Source organism: Alternaria metachromatica (assembly GCF_023757995.1).
Source record: "Alternaria metachromatica strain BMP 0045 chromosome Unknown scaffold_45, whole genome shotgun sequence".
In the NCBI taxonomy this organism is placed as follows: Eukaryota; Fungi; Ascomycota; class Dothideomycetes; order Pleosporales; family Pleosporaceae; genus Alternaria; species Alternaria metachromatica.
The window spans coordinates 86,208-99,151 of NW_026055536.1; the positions used below are offsets into that span (position 1 = coordinate 86,208).

General features: G+C 51.5%; 6 protein-coding genes across 6 annotated transcripts; 4 read left to right on the plus strand and 2 right to left on the minus strand.

Moving 5' to 3' along the window:
- Window positions 1-239: 239 nt before the first annotated feature.
- On the plus strand, window positions 240-1,211 carry J4E83_010435 (uncharacterized protein; the record flags this gene model as incomplete). The annotated part of the gene is made up of 2 exons (XM_049337316.1): window positions 240-495; window positions 550-1,211. 2 exons carry the CDS (start codon window positions 240-242, stop codon window positions 1,209-1,211), a joined length of 918 nt encoding a protein of 305 aa, XP_049183543.1.
- Window positions 1,212-3,198: 1,987 nt separating this feature from the next.
- Window positions 3,199-5,670, minus strand: J4E83_010436 (uncharacterized protein; the record flags this gene model as incomplete). The annotated part of the gene is made up of 4 exons (XM_049337317.1): window positions 3,199-3,207; window positions 3,255-4,257; window positions 4,515-5,080; window positions 5,131-5,670. 4 exons carry the CDS (start codon window positions 5,668-5,670, stop codon window positions 3,199-3,201), a joined length of 2,118 nt encoding a protein of 705 aa, XP_049183544.1.
- Window positions 5,671-6,199: 529 nt separating this feature from the next.
- Window positions 6,200-7,124, plus strand: J4E83_010437 (uncharacterized protein; the record flags this gene model as incomplete). The annotated part of the gene is made up of 3 exons (XM_049337318.1): window positions 6,200-6,535; window positions 6,748-6,948; window positions 7,008-7,124. The coding sequence occupies 3 exons, from the start codon at window positions 6,200-6,202 to the stop codon at window positions 7,122-7,124; spliced, it is 654 nt and encodes a 217-aa protein (XP_049183545.1).
- Window positions 7,125-7,359: 235 nt separating this feature from the next.
- J4E83_010438 (uncharacterized protein) lies at window positions 7,360-7,986 on the plus strand (the record flags this gene model as incomplete). Its single annotated transcript, XM_049337319.1, has 2 exons — window positions 7,360-7,387; window positions 7,436-7,986. The coding sequence occupies 2 exons, from the start codon at window positions 7,360-7,362 to the stop codon at window positions 7,984-7,986; spliced, it is 579 nt and encodes a 192-aa protein (XP_049183546.1).
- Window positions 7,987-8,457: 471 nt separating this feature from the next.
- J4E83_010439 (uncharacterized protein) lies at window positions 8,458-9,976 on the plus strand (the record flags this gene model as incomplete). Its single annotated transcript, XM_049337320.1, has 3 exons — window positions 8,458-8,652; window positions 8,706-9,447; window positions 9,501-9,976. The coding sequence occupies 3 exons, from the start codon at window positions 8,458-8,460 to the stop codon at window positions 9,974-9,976; spliced, it is 1,413 nt and encodes a 470-aa protein (XP_049183547.1).
- Window positions 9,977-10,421: 445 nt separating this feature from the next.
- On the minus strand, window positions 10,422-12,714 carry J4E83_010440 (uncharacterized protein; the record flags this gene model as incomplete). Its single annotated transcript, XM_049337321.1, has 2 exons — window positions 10,422-12,608; window positions 12,694-12,714. The coding sequence occupies 2 exons, from the start codon at window positions 12,712-12,714 to the stop codon at window positions 10,422-10,424; spliced, it is 2,208 nt and encodes a 735-aa protein (XP_049183548.1).
- Between the last annotated feature and the right edge of the window lie 230 nt (window positions 12,715-12,944).

Below are 12,944 nucleotides of genomic sequence, written 5' to 3' on the forward strand. Positions count from 1 at the left end.
AATCACAGTCATCTGCATTATCCCGCATGTCAGTAGCAAATAGAATACTGCCATCTTGCCCATCTATATCAGTAGTAGGAATGCTCTCCTGTCAGTCTTAAGATCCTCATTTCACTGTCGATATCACCATGTATCTACCAAAGGACCATCCCGATCGTGAAGAGCGAATAATTCTCGCGACGAAGATAACATCTCAGTATGAAACCACCACCGAAAGCACTGCGTGCATTCCTCTATCTATGCGCTACCCGAAAGACCTTCAGTGGTGGCCTATTGAGATCTTGCGGGCTCTGGGTGACGTCGCCGACGAAATGCCCGGCATCGAAAACTGCAACAAAGTCTACGATCTACTCGTAGAGGGCAAAATGAAGAGGAAGAAGGACAGTTCGAACACTTTGTCAGCAAAGATACAGCTAAGCGACATATCGTATGTTCAAGAGCAGAGATACAATGAGGGAAAGCAGAAGATGGTTGACACAAATGGGGATGATGACGGTATGTTCACATCGGATACATTGTTCGAAGCCGTAAAAGAGCTAATTTGTGCAGAACCAGATCCCACCAAACTTACAACTGATGACGACGAGGTAGTCGATTCGCCTTATGATACAGACGACGCAGACGACGCCATCAAGCCCGGCAAGACCTCTGGAGCAACTGCCACACTAGACACGACCGTTGCAACCATCAATCAGCAAGATGACGACTCAGATGCCCTGCCAGCTGATATACTTCCCACAGATAGCCAAAAAGATAAGTACAGAAAGTGGAACCTCTGGATCAACTACTACTGGCAAGTACGGGACTGCAGAGATCTAATCCCGTTTAACATGCTCCAAAGACATAACAAAATACCAATTCGAAGTCGCGAGTTGAAAAGCTACGGAACTAATGGAAACGGTGAGGTCTTGAAGCTGCTCTACGAGCTAGCCAAGATAACTCGAATGCAACAGAAAGATGACGCGTGGAAGATTATCAAGGGACACTGTGCCGACAGACCGATACGTAAGAATAGCTACAAGGCGCTTTCGATTAGCGATGTTAAGTTCGCGCTTGATTACTTCCGGGATTTGCTGCAGGATGAAAGGGAGTCGTCTGCCGCTGCTGATGGAGTGGATTCTGCAGCGGCTTCGAACCACACTGAGACTCAAGGTCAAGAAGAGATTGAGGAGGAAGCTTCTTTGGCTGGAGACGAGAATCAGGAAACGTAGCAAGCAGGTCATGAGAAGAGTGGTTATAGTCAAGACAATGAGAGAAGAGCAGAGACGTAAGATGCGCTAGATGTAGGAGAGGATCAGAAACGCCCAGTTGCCAGTTTGATCTGTTCTAGCACCAGTAATTTGCAACGAGATTAGTCCCTCATCGCGAACCCCAAGATTCATATTTCAGTCCTCATCTATCAAGCTTATAGCACGCCTAACAAGATGTCTTAGAACCGCCTCAGCCAAGGCGTAGCAAAGAGGTTACGTACTACTAAGAAGTTAGTAAAATATCTTAAGAGCTATTTGTGGCGGCTACTTTACTCTACCCTAACTCCCTTCCAAGCCATCAAAGTATAATCCTAACCCTTCACTTCCAGCACATCTTTTGATCCCACAATCCCAAATCTGCACTCCGTCTCCCCAACACCACATATCTGACAGTGTTTACACCCAGAGCCATCACCGGGATCACCACTGCAACGTATCTTCCTCTTACGACAATTGGTATACGTGTTCATGCGACGACGTCTCGCAGCCAGTTCTCGCTCTTCGTTTAGTTGTGCACGTCTCTGCTTGGGTGCTTGTTCGCCGCTTGATTTATTGTCCAGCTCGTGAGGTTCCTGACGCTCGACTTCAGATTGTTCCTCGTTGGCGATCAATTCGGGTTGTTTGTTGGACTGGGTCGATGTGTCGGGCTCGTTGTCAGGGGAGGGTTGAGATAGTTGACGGTCCGCAGTGACGGCTTCCTCTTGAACTCGCATGGCTACTTCAGTTTGTGGTATTCTCTAGGGTGCCGATGTGGAATTATTGAAGTGCTCTGTCCAACTCAGTGCGCTGATCTGGCGGCTTACAAAGACAACGAAGGCGTGGCCGACAGTGCGAACGATGGAGCAGAAGAGAAGATTGGTACAGTCTGGTCATATCTTGGGTCAGCCGAGCTTTTGAGTGGAGTTTGTTGTGTGACAGCCATGTGCGTATCAGCTACTACGTCTGTCGTGAAACATTGGCTCGACTGATGTGGGGAATCTATGACAAGTTACGGCGTGTGATACATTAAATGAGGTATGTGCATCCAATTCGATGTAGACCAACATTCTCGCGCGTCTCTTGGACAAAAGGAAGATCATGTTGTACGAGATATTCGATACGTTCTAGCAGAGAACGTGTAGCCCATAGCCTTGAATACTGTCAAAGCATGCTACAGCGGAGCTATGGAACCTTAATACTTTCGATCTCTACCATGCGAGAGTAGGAAATACCACTGCAGCTGCGTAATGTCTTGCTAACACACACAAAGGTGGCCAGTCGGATCTGATTAATTAGGTTTCTAGTGCTGAAGCTACACAACGTTTGGTTTATCAGCATGCCGGAGGGCTAATACGCCTCACATCAGAAAGAAGAATAGCGGCAGAAGTTTGAACATTGAGCTGGGCCTCTCGCATCATACATTGTTCTATAAAACAACATGTTTCTTTAGACTTCTATGTTCCAAGTCGAATCCGGAATCGCGCTAAGGTTCAATGGTAACGAACGCCTTCTTAGTAAGCCTCTATTATCTGTCCTTTTGCTTGTGAAGGTCAATTGATATCTAGCACATACCTCCATGAGTTGCTCCTTCGCTTTCATGGATTGTAAGATCGACTCGATGAAATCATAACGCTCGGATAAGTCGCTACAACCCTGAATTCCGTTAAAAAAGGGCAGCTAGATCACTTGATGGCTAATACACACCGATAATAGATTATTGAGCTGCCCAATGAAGAGCTGAAGAAACTTCATTTCTTTGTATGCCTCTCGGATGCAGAACATGTCAACCCACATGTAGCATTGCTCCATGAGAATCACGAGAGGGAAATCCCGATCTCCATAAGCCTCCGGAGGTAAGTAGGTCCATTTTAGCCAGTACACTTCCCTGACAACCCTCTGCCAGTGTTCATGATAATGTGGTTTAGGTGTCCCTTTGATCGTTTGTCCTCGGGTAAAGGATATCGAAACCTCAATCGATCTGTAGAGCGTATGAAGACGCAACGCTTTCTCTCCGTCTGGGCATACAGCACTTTTGCCATGGTCCAGCAGGTAGTCTTTGGCGGATTGGTGGACAAAGAGGACTTCGTCATTCTGCTCTGAGAGAAATGACCCACATTCTCGAACGATGTCTCGCATCGTTTCTACTTTATCTCCAACTTCGTCTAGCTCTTTCACCAGATAGGCCAATTCGTACGTCTCAAGAGGTCTTGGTGATGTCAGCACGACCCCGAGCACGAATTTGTAAAGCTTCGATTCCGGCTCATCTAAGCTCTGAAGTTGCTGGAGCATTCTTCCATACAGTTGCTCGAGCCCGGGAGGGAAGGCCTGCATGTCCTTTTCGTAGAACACGCGTTTCGAGAACCCCAACCTCTTGCAGACTAACGCTACCCACAAGAAGGTCCCTCCTGCATTCTTCTTCAGGTAGTCGCGGATCGCTTCGGCATCCGATGGACCCAATCTCTTCTTATCAGTCAACGCTTTGACTTTGTGTTCGATGTAGGTATCGACCGCATCAAGTATAGCTTCGGATTTGGGGTCGAGTTGAAGATGGAGCATTTGAGGATGCTCAGTAAGTACATCACGAATATCGTTCCAGCCGCGTGAGGAGATTATGCACTTGGTGTGTGGTAGCTTCCTTGAAATCTGTACAATCAGTTCCAAGAGTCTTCTACGATCGTCCGAGTCGATGCATTCGTCCAAAGCGTCTATGATGAGGTAGATGTTCGCTTGCCGTATATATGAGTCACCCAGCATACTGATAATGATCTTGGATAAAGCCGTCCATGTGTTTGCGTCGTTAAATAACTTGTCGCCCACGCGATCATACTCAAGTCGTACATAGCGTACAAGTGAGGGCTGTTGACCAATCAGATGATGGATGAGACCCCGTAAGACTGCCGTTGCGTTGTTGTTGCGCGGTTCGGATGTCTGGCAGAAGAAGTAAGATATGAGATCACCCGCCGCCAGGGTTTGTTCGAGTGCGTCAATGATGCCGCACATGAGCATGGTTTTGCCTTGACCGGGTGAACTAGAAGTTATTAGTACGATTCCTCATCAAACCATGTCAACCTAGGGAAAACCTGAACAGGTCTGCAGCCTTCATCAACATAGAAGCATACAAGATAGGTGGCCTGGCGTCGATGTAGGCTCCAGACCTGTTCAGGTTTTCCCTTCTATGAGGTGAAACCACGACATCGAATGCTGCTAACTCACCCTTCGACCCAGAGTAACCGCCCTTCACGGTCATTGCGCCAACGCCGATAATTCGCGTTGTTAAGTATCCACCGAAAAGAACCATCCAATAATCCCCCTTTTGCATTTTCGAGCCGTTCTTTATCGTGGCTGGGGTTCGTCTGGAACAGGTCTTGAAGACACTTGTTGTCCGCGACACTCTTCGTATACGCCAGAGAGTGCGCCGTTTGTTCCTGGAGACTCACCACAATGTTGTGCAGGCTGATGTCCTGTGACTCGGCTTTCTCCGCAATAGTTTGGAGTTGGTTACGGATTTCATGCGTGCTGAATTGAGCTGCATCTTGGCGTATCGATTCTTCCATCTCCTTTATTGCAGCCAGCTCACCTTCCCAATCATCCCAATTGACAAGGTCTCTTGCAAAAACAGTGCCACGTTTGCGATGGTATGTAATGATACTTTTGATCTGGTATGCCAGAAGACGAGTGTAAAGGTCGACGAGATTCTTCTCGAGTTGATCTTGCAGCGGCTGCGATCGTCGGGCTTCTTGATTTCTCTCTAGGAGAAGATCAGCTAGATGCCAGTACCAATCCATCCTCGATACGACGTAAGCAATTCCATCTCTATTAGAGGACTGTTGGGTGAGTGGATTCATAAGTATCTGACATGCATCAGCCATGTGCTTGCATCATCAAAGGTCGTCAGCCATACATCAAGGGCAAGGCAGATCGGTACCCAAGCTATGGAGGCTTCTGGAGAAGCTCTGGTAGCTGTTGCGACGCTATCCTTGACGACATTGAACACCTGCAGGCCTTGCGCGAGTGCTTCGTTAGTCGCAGCTGCCTTCTCCGTCCTGAGCAATCCAGAGTCAACGAGCTGTCGCATCTGCAGTGATCTTGGCTGCCCTAGGCTGATCTTGTTGATCTGTGTATCGAGGTTCACGGCCTTAAGCTCTTGTCCATCGATTTGGCTTGATAGGATGCTCTCATAGTGTTCGATCAATTTCGGGTCCTTTGATTTGAGCTGGTCGTATGCCAGGTTCCATAGACGTCCGGGTAAGCTCTCCGCTACCAGTTCTGGGGTGCTGGTGCTCGTTGACTGTAGATCTGTCGTGGAGGAGGTTTTCGGCCCCTCCTTGCTCCGCTTCTCCTGGAAGTCGTCACTGGTGGCCACAGCGACTTGTAGTGCCGGTGTCCCAGGCTTCTCTCGATCCTTTCGGCGGGAAAACCTGAACAAATTGCAACATCCCATTATTGCGGAAGGTATGAAAGGTGGGTAAGAAGCAAGGCGAACTGGAAGGGAGAAACAAGATGCAATACAGCCTTGCAGCGACTGTGCCGCATGGAGCATGCATGCGGGGGCCTACCTCGACATCATTGGCTGTCCACCCACCATCCGATAGCATGCATAGGGAAAGTCTGTCGTCGCAAATTAACCAAGGCTGTACTCATCCGATGTAGCATTCGATGATTGGATCAGAAGGGCTTGTACACCGAAGCGTGCATACATGCCGTTGACTTCGGGTGCAGTGGACGCCACCGTCGAAGAGTGCGCCATTTTATTGGTGTCAGATCTTGCGCTGAAGTTGGATGCCGTCGCGCGGTGTTGGGGTGATCGAAGTGAAGAACGTGGACGCGTCGATGCTGGTTGAGGTTTGTAGCGCGACTTCCTGCCCATCTTATCAACGACTAGCGGCGATAACGTCATCGATCACCAACACCGACAGCCTCACGCATCCCATCCCATCAACACCGAGCTAGCTAATCATCCCACATCCAAAATGTCGCCCAATTCTTCCACCACAGAGAAGATAACCCAAATCTACACCCCCAATCCCTCCGCCACCGAGCCCGCCAGCACCCAAGCCGTCATCTCTGCACTCAATCTCCAAGTACACGTCGAAGGCGGCTACTATGCGGAAATCGATCGCAACCCTCTCACTATTCCGAACCCTTTCTTAGTGAAGAATGGAGGCGACGAAGAAGATGAAGTGAAGAATACGGCGGAGAAGCCCATGTCAGGTGACAATGCAATCAGGAACGCGAGCACGAGCATATACTACATGTTGAGTGCAGTGAACCCGCAGGGACACTTTCATCGGAATAAGGGGAGAACTGTACGTATGACCCGACCATCATTGCCTACACCTGTGCGCGGCAAATGCAAGGCGTTGGGGACTGTACCTTCATTAAGGTTATTGTGTCAACTTGCCTGGCCGCGTCTTGCGGCCCTGCCCTGTATCGTTGTTGCTGGAATAACCCTATCATCCACCGCTTGACATGCGTGCGGTGGTTGAAACATATTACCGATACTAACTGCCATATGAAGGTGCACACCCTCATCTCAGGCCGAGGTCGTTACGTCCTGATCCACGCCGACGAGCCTGGCACTAAGAAACGCATCGAAACGTTCGTTGTTGGGACCGACGTCACGAAGGGAGAGAAGAGCGTTTGGATTGTTGAGGGCGGAAAGTATAAGGCGAGTTTCCTGCTTGACGGAGCGGAAGGGGAGAGGTTGTTGATTAGTGAGGTATGTGCTTTCACCCATGATCAGTAACCATGGGGTGTCTGACTAACGCGACTTCCTAGACGGTAATCCCCGGCTTTGAGTTCTCAGATCACGACTTCTTGACGGTAGACAAGTTCAAGCAGATTGTTACGGATGAACAGGCGAAGGAATTGGAGTGGTTGGTGAGGAAATCGTGAGATCACACCCGATACCAGACGCATCACGTCGGATATACAGATTCACCTGCAAAAAGCAAATGCGACGCTAACAACCTGCATTGACTGTGGCGGAACGCGATGTCGCGGCTTCACGTGTGCGTGATGAGATAATGGCGGGGCGACTCAAGTCCGCTATCGATAACGGGCAAAATTATCGATATTTCGTCACGCAAATCCACGCCGCTCAGCGTTTCTCTCAGCAACACAACCCAAAATGACTTCAGCATTCGGCCCAATCGCCGGTAAGTAGTCGCGCCGATTTACACATCCATTTTCTAACGTTTGCCTAGAACAACACCAGGACAAATTCGACCTCGGAATCTGGCACGCGCTCTTCAACTGGAACAACCTCACCGTCGCCGTCCAAAACCAATGGGGCGGCCCCGACTCCTCCGATAAGCGCGACTGGCTCGCAGGCCAAATTTCCGAACTCTTCGCCGCAGAGCCCCTCACAGACCAAGAAGATGTGGAAGTCGTCCTACTACAAGTCCTCGAGGACGAGTTCGGCGTGCGCGTAGAAGACGAGACCGAAGTCGCCGTTGCGCGCGATATCATGGCGATACGGAAGGAGATTGGCGAGGGCAGCACAGCTATGGTGGATGCGCTACAGAAGAAGTGGGAAGATAGGAAGGGCAAGGAGGTTGCGACTGGGAGTGTTAATGTCAAGGAGACGAATCAGGACTTTGAGGGGGATAGTGTGGATGAGGAGACGGATGAGGATGAGGATATGGATATGGATGATGCGCCTGCGCTTGTGCCTGCGAAACCGAAGGCGGCTAAGCCTGAGCCCGAGATCGACGAGGACGGCTTCACGACGGTGGTTGGCAAGAAGAAGAGGTGAAGCGGAGAGGGGAGGAAAGAGGAGCAGCGATACCAAGCCAGCTGAGGCAGTCGAAGTGTTATGGATGATGTGGATGACCACTGCATGGACGGGAATCTATGGATGCACACAACAGACACCGAGCAGCGAGCAGCGAGCGCGCACATCAGCAGCAAGTGGCGACGCCATTAGGCCGGTGTGATGGCCATCTAGCAACATATTGGAAGAGGAAGTTCAGACTCAAAATGAATCCACTGTCGTCGCGTCAATAGTCCCGACCACAGTTTGTGTAACGCGAGCGTGCCTGAGCTGGTGATGTCCGCCCAACTGCTAGCGGCAATTGCGGACCTTCATGCATGGCCCCGCCCGCATTTGACCTGCACCCTTGATTGACCCAACCAGCCTGTGTCTCACGACCACAACAACATCCTTAGCCCCCACCCTATACACTCCCTCCCCTACACCTCGCCTCCCTTCTGGACAGTCGTAGCTATGGATTCCGCCTACGATCACATCCAGGAGGAGAGCTACCCGCAGGACCCCACCAAGCAGTCGGCCAGCGGAGATAACACCCACCAGGAGACGACCAACAACTTCAACGCCGAGTTCCAGGATGCTTATAAAGCTATATCGAGCAGCCCGTGGGCGGCGCGTCTAGGAGGATTTCTGGGGAATGTGAGGAAGCAGGTAAGACCGGCGTGTGGGATTCAAGCTACCCTTTCTGACCATGTGCGGTGTAGGGCGAGCAATACTACGACAACGCAAGCAAGCAATATGCGCCACAGGTCAAGAACGCCTCCGCCAGCGTCTCCAACATCATCAGCCACGCGCGCAAGATCTCCCTCCAACCCGGCGACGCCTCGAGCTCCAAATCCGCGTCCACCTCCCAAGACGCTTCCACCGAGAAAGCGACCGAAGACACAGAAGCCCACCCCGACCGACCCGAATCCCTGACCGCCGACATTGTAAAGGAGGCAGAAGGCATACTATCGCGCTTCCGCTCCGAAGCCGCAAAACGGCTCAAGGATGTCGAAAAAGCCGAAGACGCCGCCGACGAAGCGCTCCTCAAATTCGGCAGCAACATCCGCAACTTCCTCCGCGACGCCGTCACCATCGCGCCTCCCGAAGCCGGTTCGCAAGCCGCCAAAGACGGCGACGTGCTGTTTGAATCCAAGGACAGCAGCGGCAAGAAGGTCGTTCACGCCACGCGCTTCGACGCCCAACTCCACGTCATCCACTCGACGCTCGATTCCTTCCTCAAAGACCCCGCGAGTCCGGAGTGGGAGAACTGGAAGGCGGGCTTTGATGTGGAGAAGAAGACTGAGGCTATTGCGAAGGATTTGGAGAAGCATGAGGAGTTGAGGAGTGCGATGGAGAAGTGTGTGCCGGAGAAGGTGGAGTATAAGGTGTTTTGGTGCAGATACTATTTCTTGCGTCATGTTATTGAGAGTGAGGAGCAGAGGAGGAGGGAGATGCTCAAGGGTGAGTTGCATCTACTACACCCGGAAAAGATGGTGAAGCTAACGTATAAACAGCATCAACACCGGCCGCCGACGAAGAAGTAGCCTGGGACGAAGACTCGGAAGAAGAAGACGAAGAGGAAGACGACGAAGAAGAAGATGACGACGAAGACGATTCCTCCGAAGAAGACGACTCAGACGACGACTCCGACGATAACGCTACCGTTACCAAACCTACAACTAAATCCACCACCGCCGCCTCTTCCGCCTCTACTACAAAACCCGCCTCCACCAGCACAACAACCAGCACAACCAAACCCCCAACCGACCTCGCCGCCTCCGTCAAAACCCTCAAACCCACAGACGACGCTAAACCAGCACCTGCGCAACCCCGCCGATCAAACGATGAGAAGAGTGTCGCAGATAGCGACGCGAGTTATGATCTGGTTTCTGGGACGACGACGAGGGCGCCGGGGAGTCCGCAGGATGGGAAGGATGGGAAGAAGAAGGTTGTAACGGAGGAGAGCGATGAGGAGGAGGATTGGGAGTAGGGGATGTGGTGATAGGATGGTGATGGGATGGGATGGGTGGAGCGGTAGGGGGATGGATATGTGAATATGAATATGAACGTGAATGAAATGGGGTGTTTTCGGCGCGATGGGACTGTGTGTTTTGGTTATTTGTTGTGTGTTGGTTTGATGGGTATGAGATAGGATGATGGGCATCTTGATAGGATAGTAAAGTTATCTGAGATTATCTTACTTTTTGCTATACTATGGAAGATGATTGAGTGAGGAGTACTCGCTCGCTATGCTACGCTGATTCATACTAAATTGAAGGTGCATTCTACGAACAAAAGACAAGTGGTATCTAGAACGCCATTCTGATGCTTGAAATCGCTCGCTCTGTCGGACTGTAACATGAAACAATCTGCACACATTCGCCCATGAAACTCTCCCCTCGTCAAAATCGTGGTCTCATAAGCCCCGAGGGCTTCTAACCCGGCCTAGCCACACTACTAGGCGGCGTATCAGGCGGCACACTCCCCGTACGCGGTATCGCTGTGTTATTACTTGACCTCCGCGAGAAGTTGGGCTGTTTCATCTGATTGAGGTGTTGACCCGGCTGTGTCGTTGCGCGCCTCAGGAGCGGGCTTGGCGAGGAGACGTTACCCAGACTATGCCGTGCGGTGTGTGACACCTCCGTAGAAGAATTTGAGCGGATAGTTGGTGTACCAGGTGTACTACCCCGCGCACGCGAGTATGGTGAGGAACCGCGCTGACCGATGGGATAGCTATCGTAATCGTAACCTCTGCCGTCGTTCGCCGTCGGCGTATCTGTCCACCCGTCGCGGTCATGGTCGTGTACCTGGTCATGGCCGTGTTCGTGCAGTTCATGCTCTAGGTACTCTTCTCCTCTCCTTTTGATCGGACTCTCATCGTAGGGATCAAACCCTACTCGCATCCTCGCTTCTCTCCTCACTCGTCGTCGTAACTCAGCATCACCACCGGCGCCCACTGTACTGCTATCCGAGAGGAAGAAGTTGAGAAACTCATCTGGAATGGCAAGATGAGAAGATTGCTGGAATTGCTGGAGCGCTGTCAAGCGAATCAGCATCTCCAAAAGAGATAGCGAGGTTTTGATAGCAGGGAGATACGTTGGCGCTTGTTGCTGGTATCGTGGAGTGGGCGCAGAAGCCTTTTGCGGCGAGGGAATCATCTGGTTTCTAGAATTCGGTTGTGGGGAAGTAGGTGTGCTAGGTCGGAGATTGAGGTTGGAGAAGCGGCCGAGGAAGTCGGGTGGGGTGGGTGTGGCTGCTGGGGATGGTGGAGAAACGTCTTCAGTGAGGTCCTCTGTTTCGTCGATCTCGGAGTCGGTGGTGGGGTCTTCGGTGTAGACTTCAAAGGCCATCCACTCCAGGTCCAGCGTGGGAGGCAGTCGCCAGGGGTATGAAGGCTGTTCGGGCTCTCGTGGGGTGGGCTCTTGCGGAGCGGGCTCTTCAAGGTGCGGTGTCGACTCGCGTCGCAGTTGCTCTTCCAACTCTGTTTGCTCAGGATCTTCTTCATCTTCAGCAACGGTATGTGAGCCGTCCGACTCATAGCCGGGCTCCTCGGTATCGCGCTCCATCATGCGGCGTGGCGGTGCTGCATTAACGTCTCGCTTGAGCAGCAAGATGGGGTTGTTGCTTTCGTTGTCGGAACCGATGTTCAGTATCTTGCCCGTGTCGGCGTAGAAGATCTTGGACACTTCATGTATGGGTATGATCTCACGTACGCCTGCTTGCTCGACACCGTCATATGGTCCTGGCTGGGGTTCGCCGTCTTCGAATTCATGCATACGACCGTCGTCCAAATCTTCAACAATGAGCAGCTGGTAAGCAAACTCCTGCAATACGCTGTCGGATGGGATGTGACGGTGGTTAGCCTCATCAGCGCGTCGACTGTCCTGCCCGAAAGGCGTCGGATAGTCATAGACATTGTCCAGTGGAACTCGCATCAGTGTAACACGCGCCTTATGCATAACCTCCTTCCATGTTGTCTCTCGCACGTCTTCTTCATGAGCTCGATGCGCGTATCCAGCGAACAACATGTATATGGAGAGTGTGAAGGTCGGGCCAATTTGCTGAGCCCTGGGCTTCGATGCGCAATACTGCATGTCGCCCGAAGTGAGAAAGGTGCTCGCCTGTAGGAGCCGTGATGGCGATACAGTAGCCGGGAGCGTAGTTGAGAGACTGGTACCGGATGTGGTGATTGCCAAATTTATCAGCGGCACCGCGTCTTCAATCCGCTCCAGCAGCCTCTTCATCTCTTCGATGATGATCTTGAGCTCAACATCATTTTGGTCGCGTGACTTCGCTTTAGAGCTACCTCTTCTCGCAAGTTGTTCTTCAGCGACAGCCTTCTCGACACGACTCCCCAAGGTCTGGATATCCCACCGAAGAGATTTGGTAAGACCCACTGCGGACTCAAGCGAGGTATTGCCGCGTGCCGCAATCAGTTCAATCATATCGATTGCCGGTGAGATAATCTTGATCTTGGAGTCGAGTCTAAGTTGCAGAGTCGCGAGTTCCTGCTTTTCTCGACCATCGACCGTCTTCATCAGTCGGCCGCATTGCTTAAGCGCATAGTGGCTGGTGATTGCTATGCCGCTTCGGATAGCATAGCTCATAGCCTGCTGGGTGACCTATCACATGTCAGCATGTTTCAGGAATACGAGAAGATGACTCCCTGTCTGCTATGACGCGTTGGGGGTCAAAGCATAGTCATACCTTTGCTAAGATTGCCTCCATCTTGCACTATGGGTTGGGCTTCACCCTTGTATGTGTGGAAGGGGCGGTTGATGAAGTGGTTGGGAGAGAGGAACCATGAGGTCAGATATCAGGTTGCTGGGGAACGCAACCGGGATTAAGCGCGGCAAGTGACGAGAAAGTGAATGTTTGAGGTTGGTGAGTGCCTTTGTTGCTGGGCGCCCTGGCCAATGTTAGGCAGCGAGGCGTTGAGTCAGCCCCCGCCAAATCCT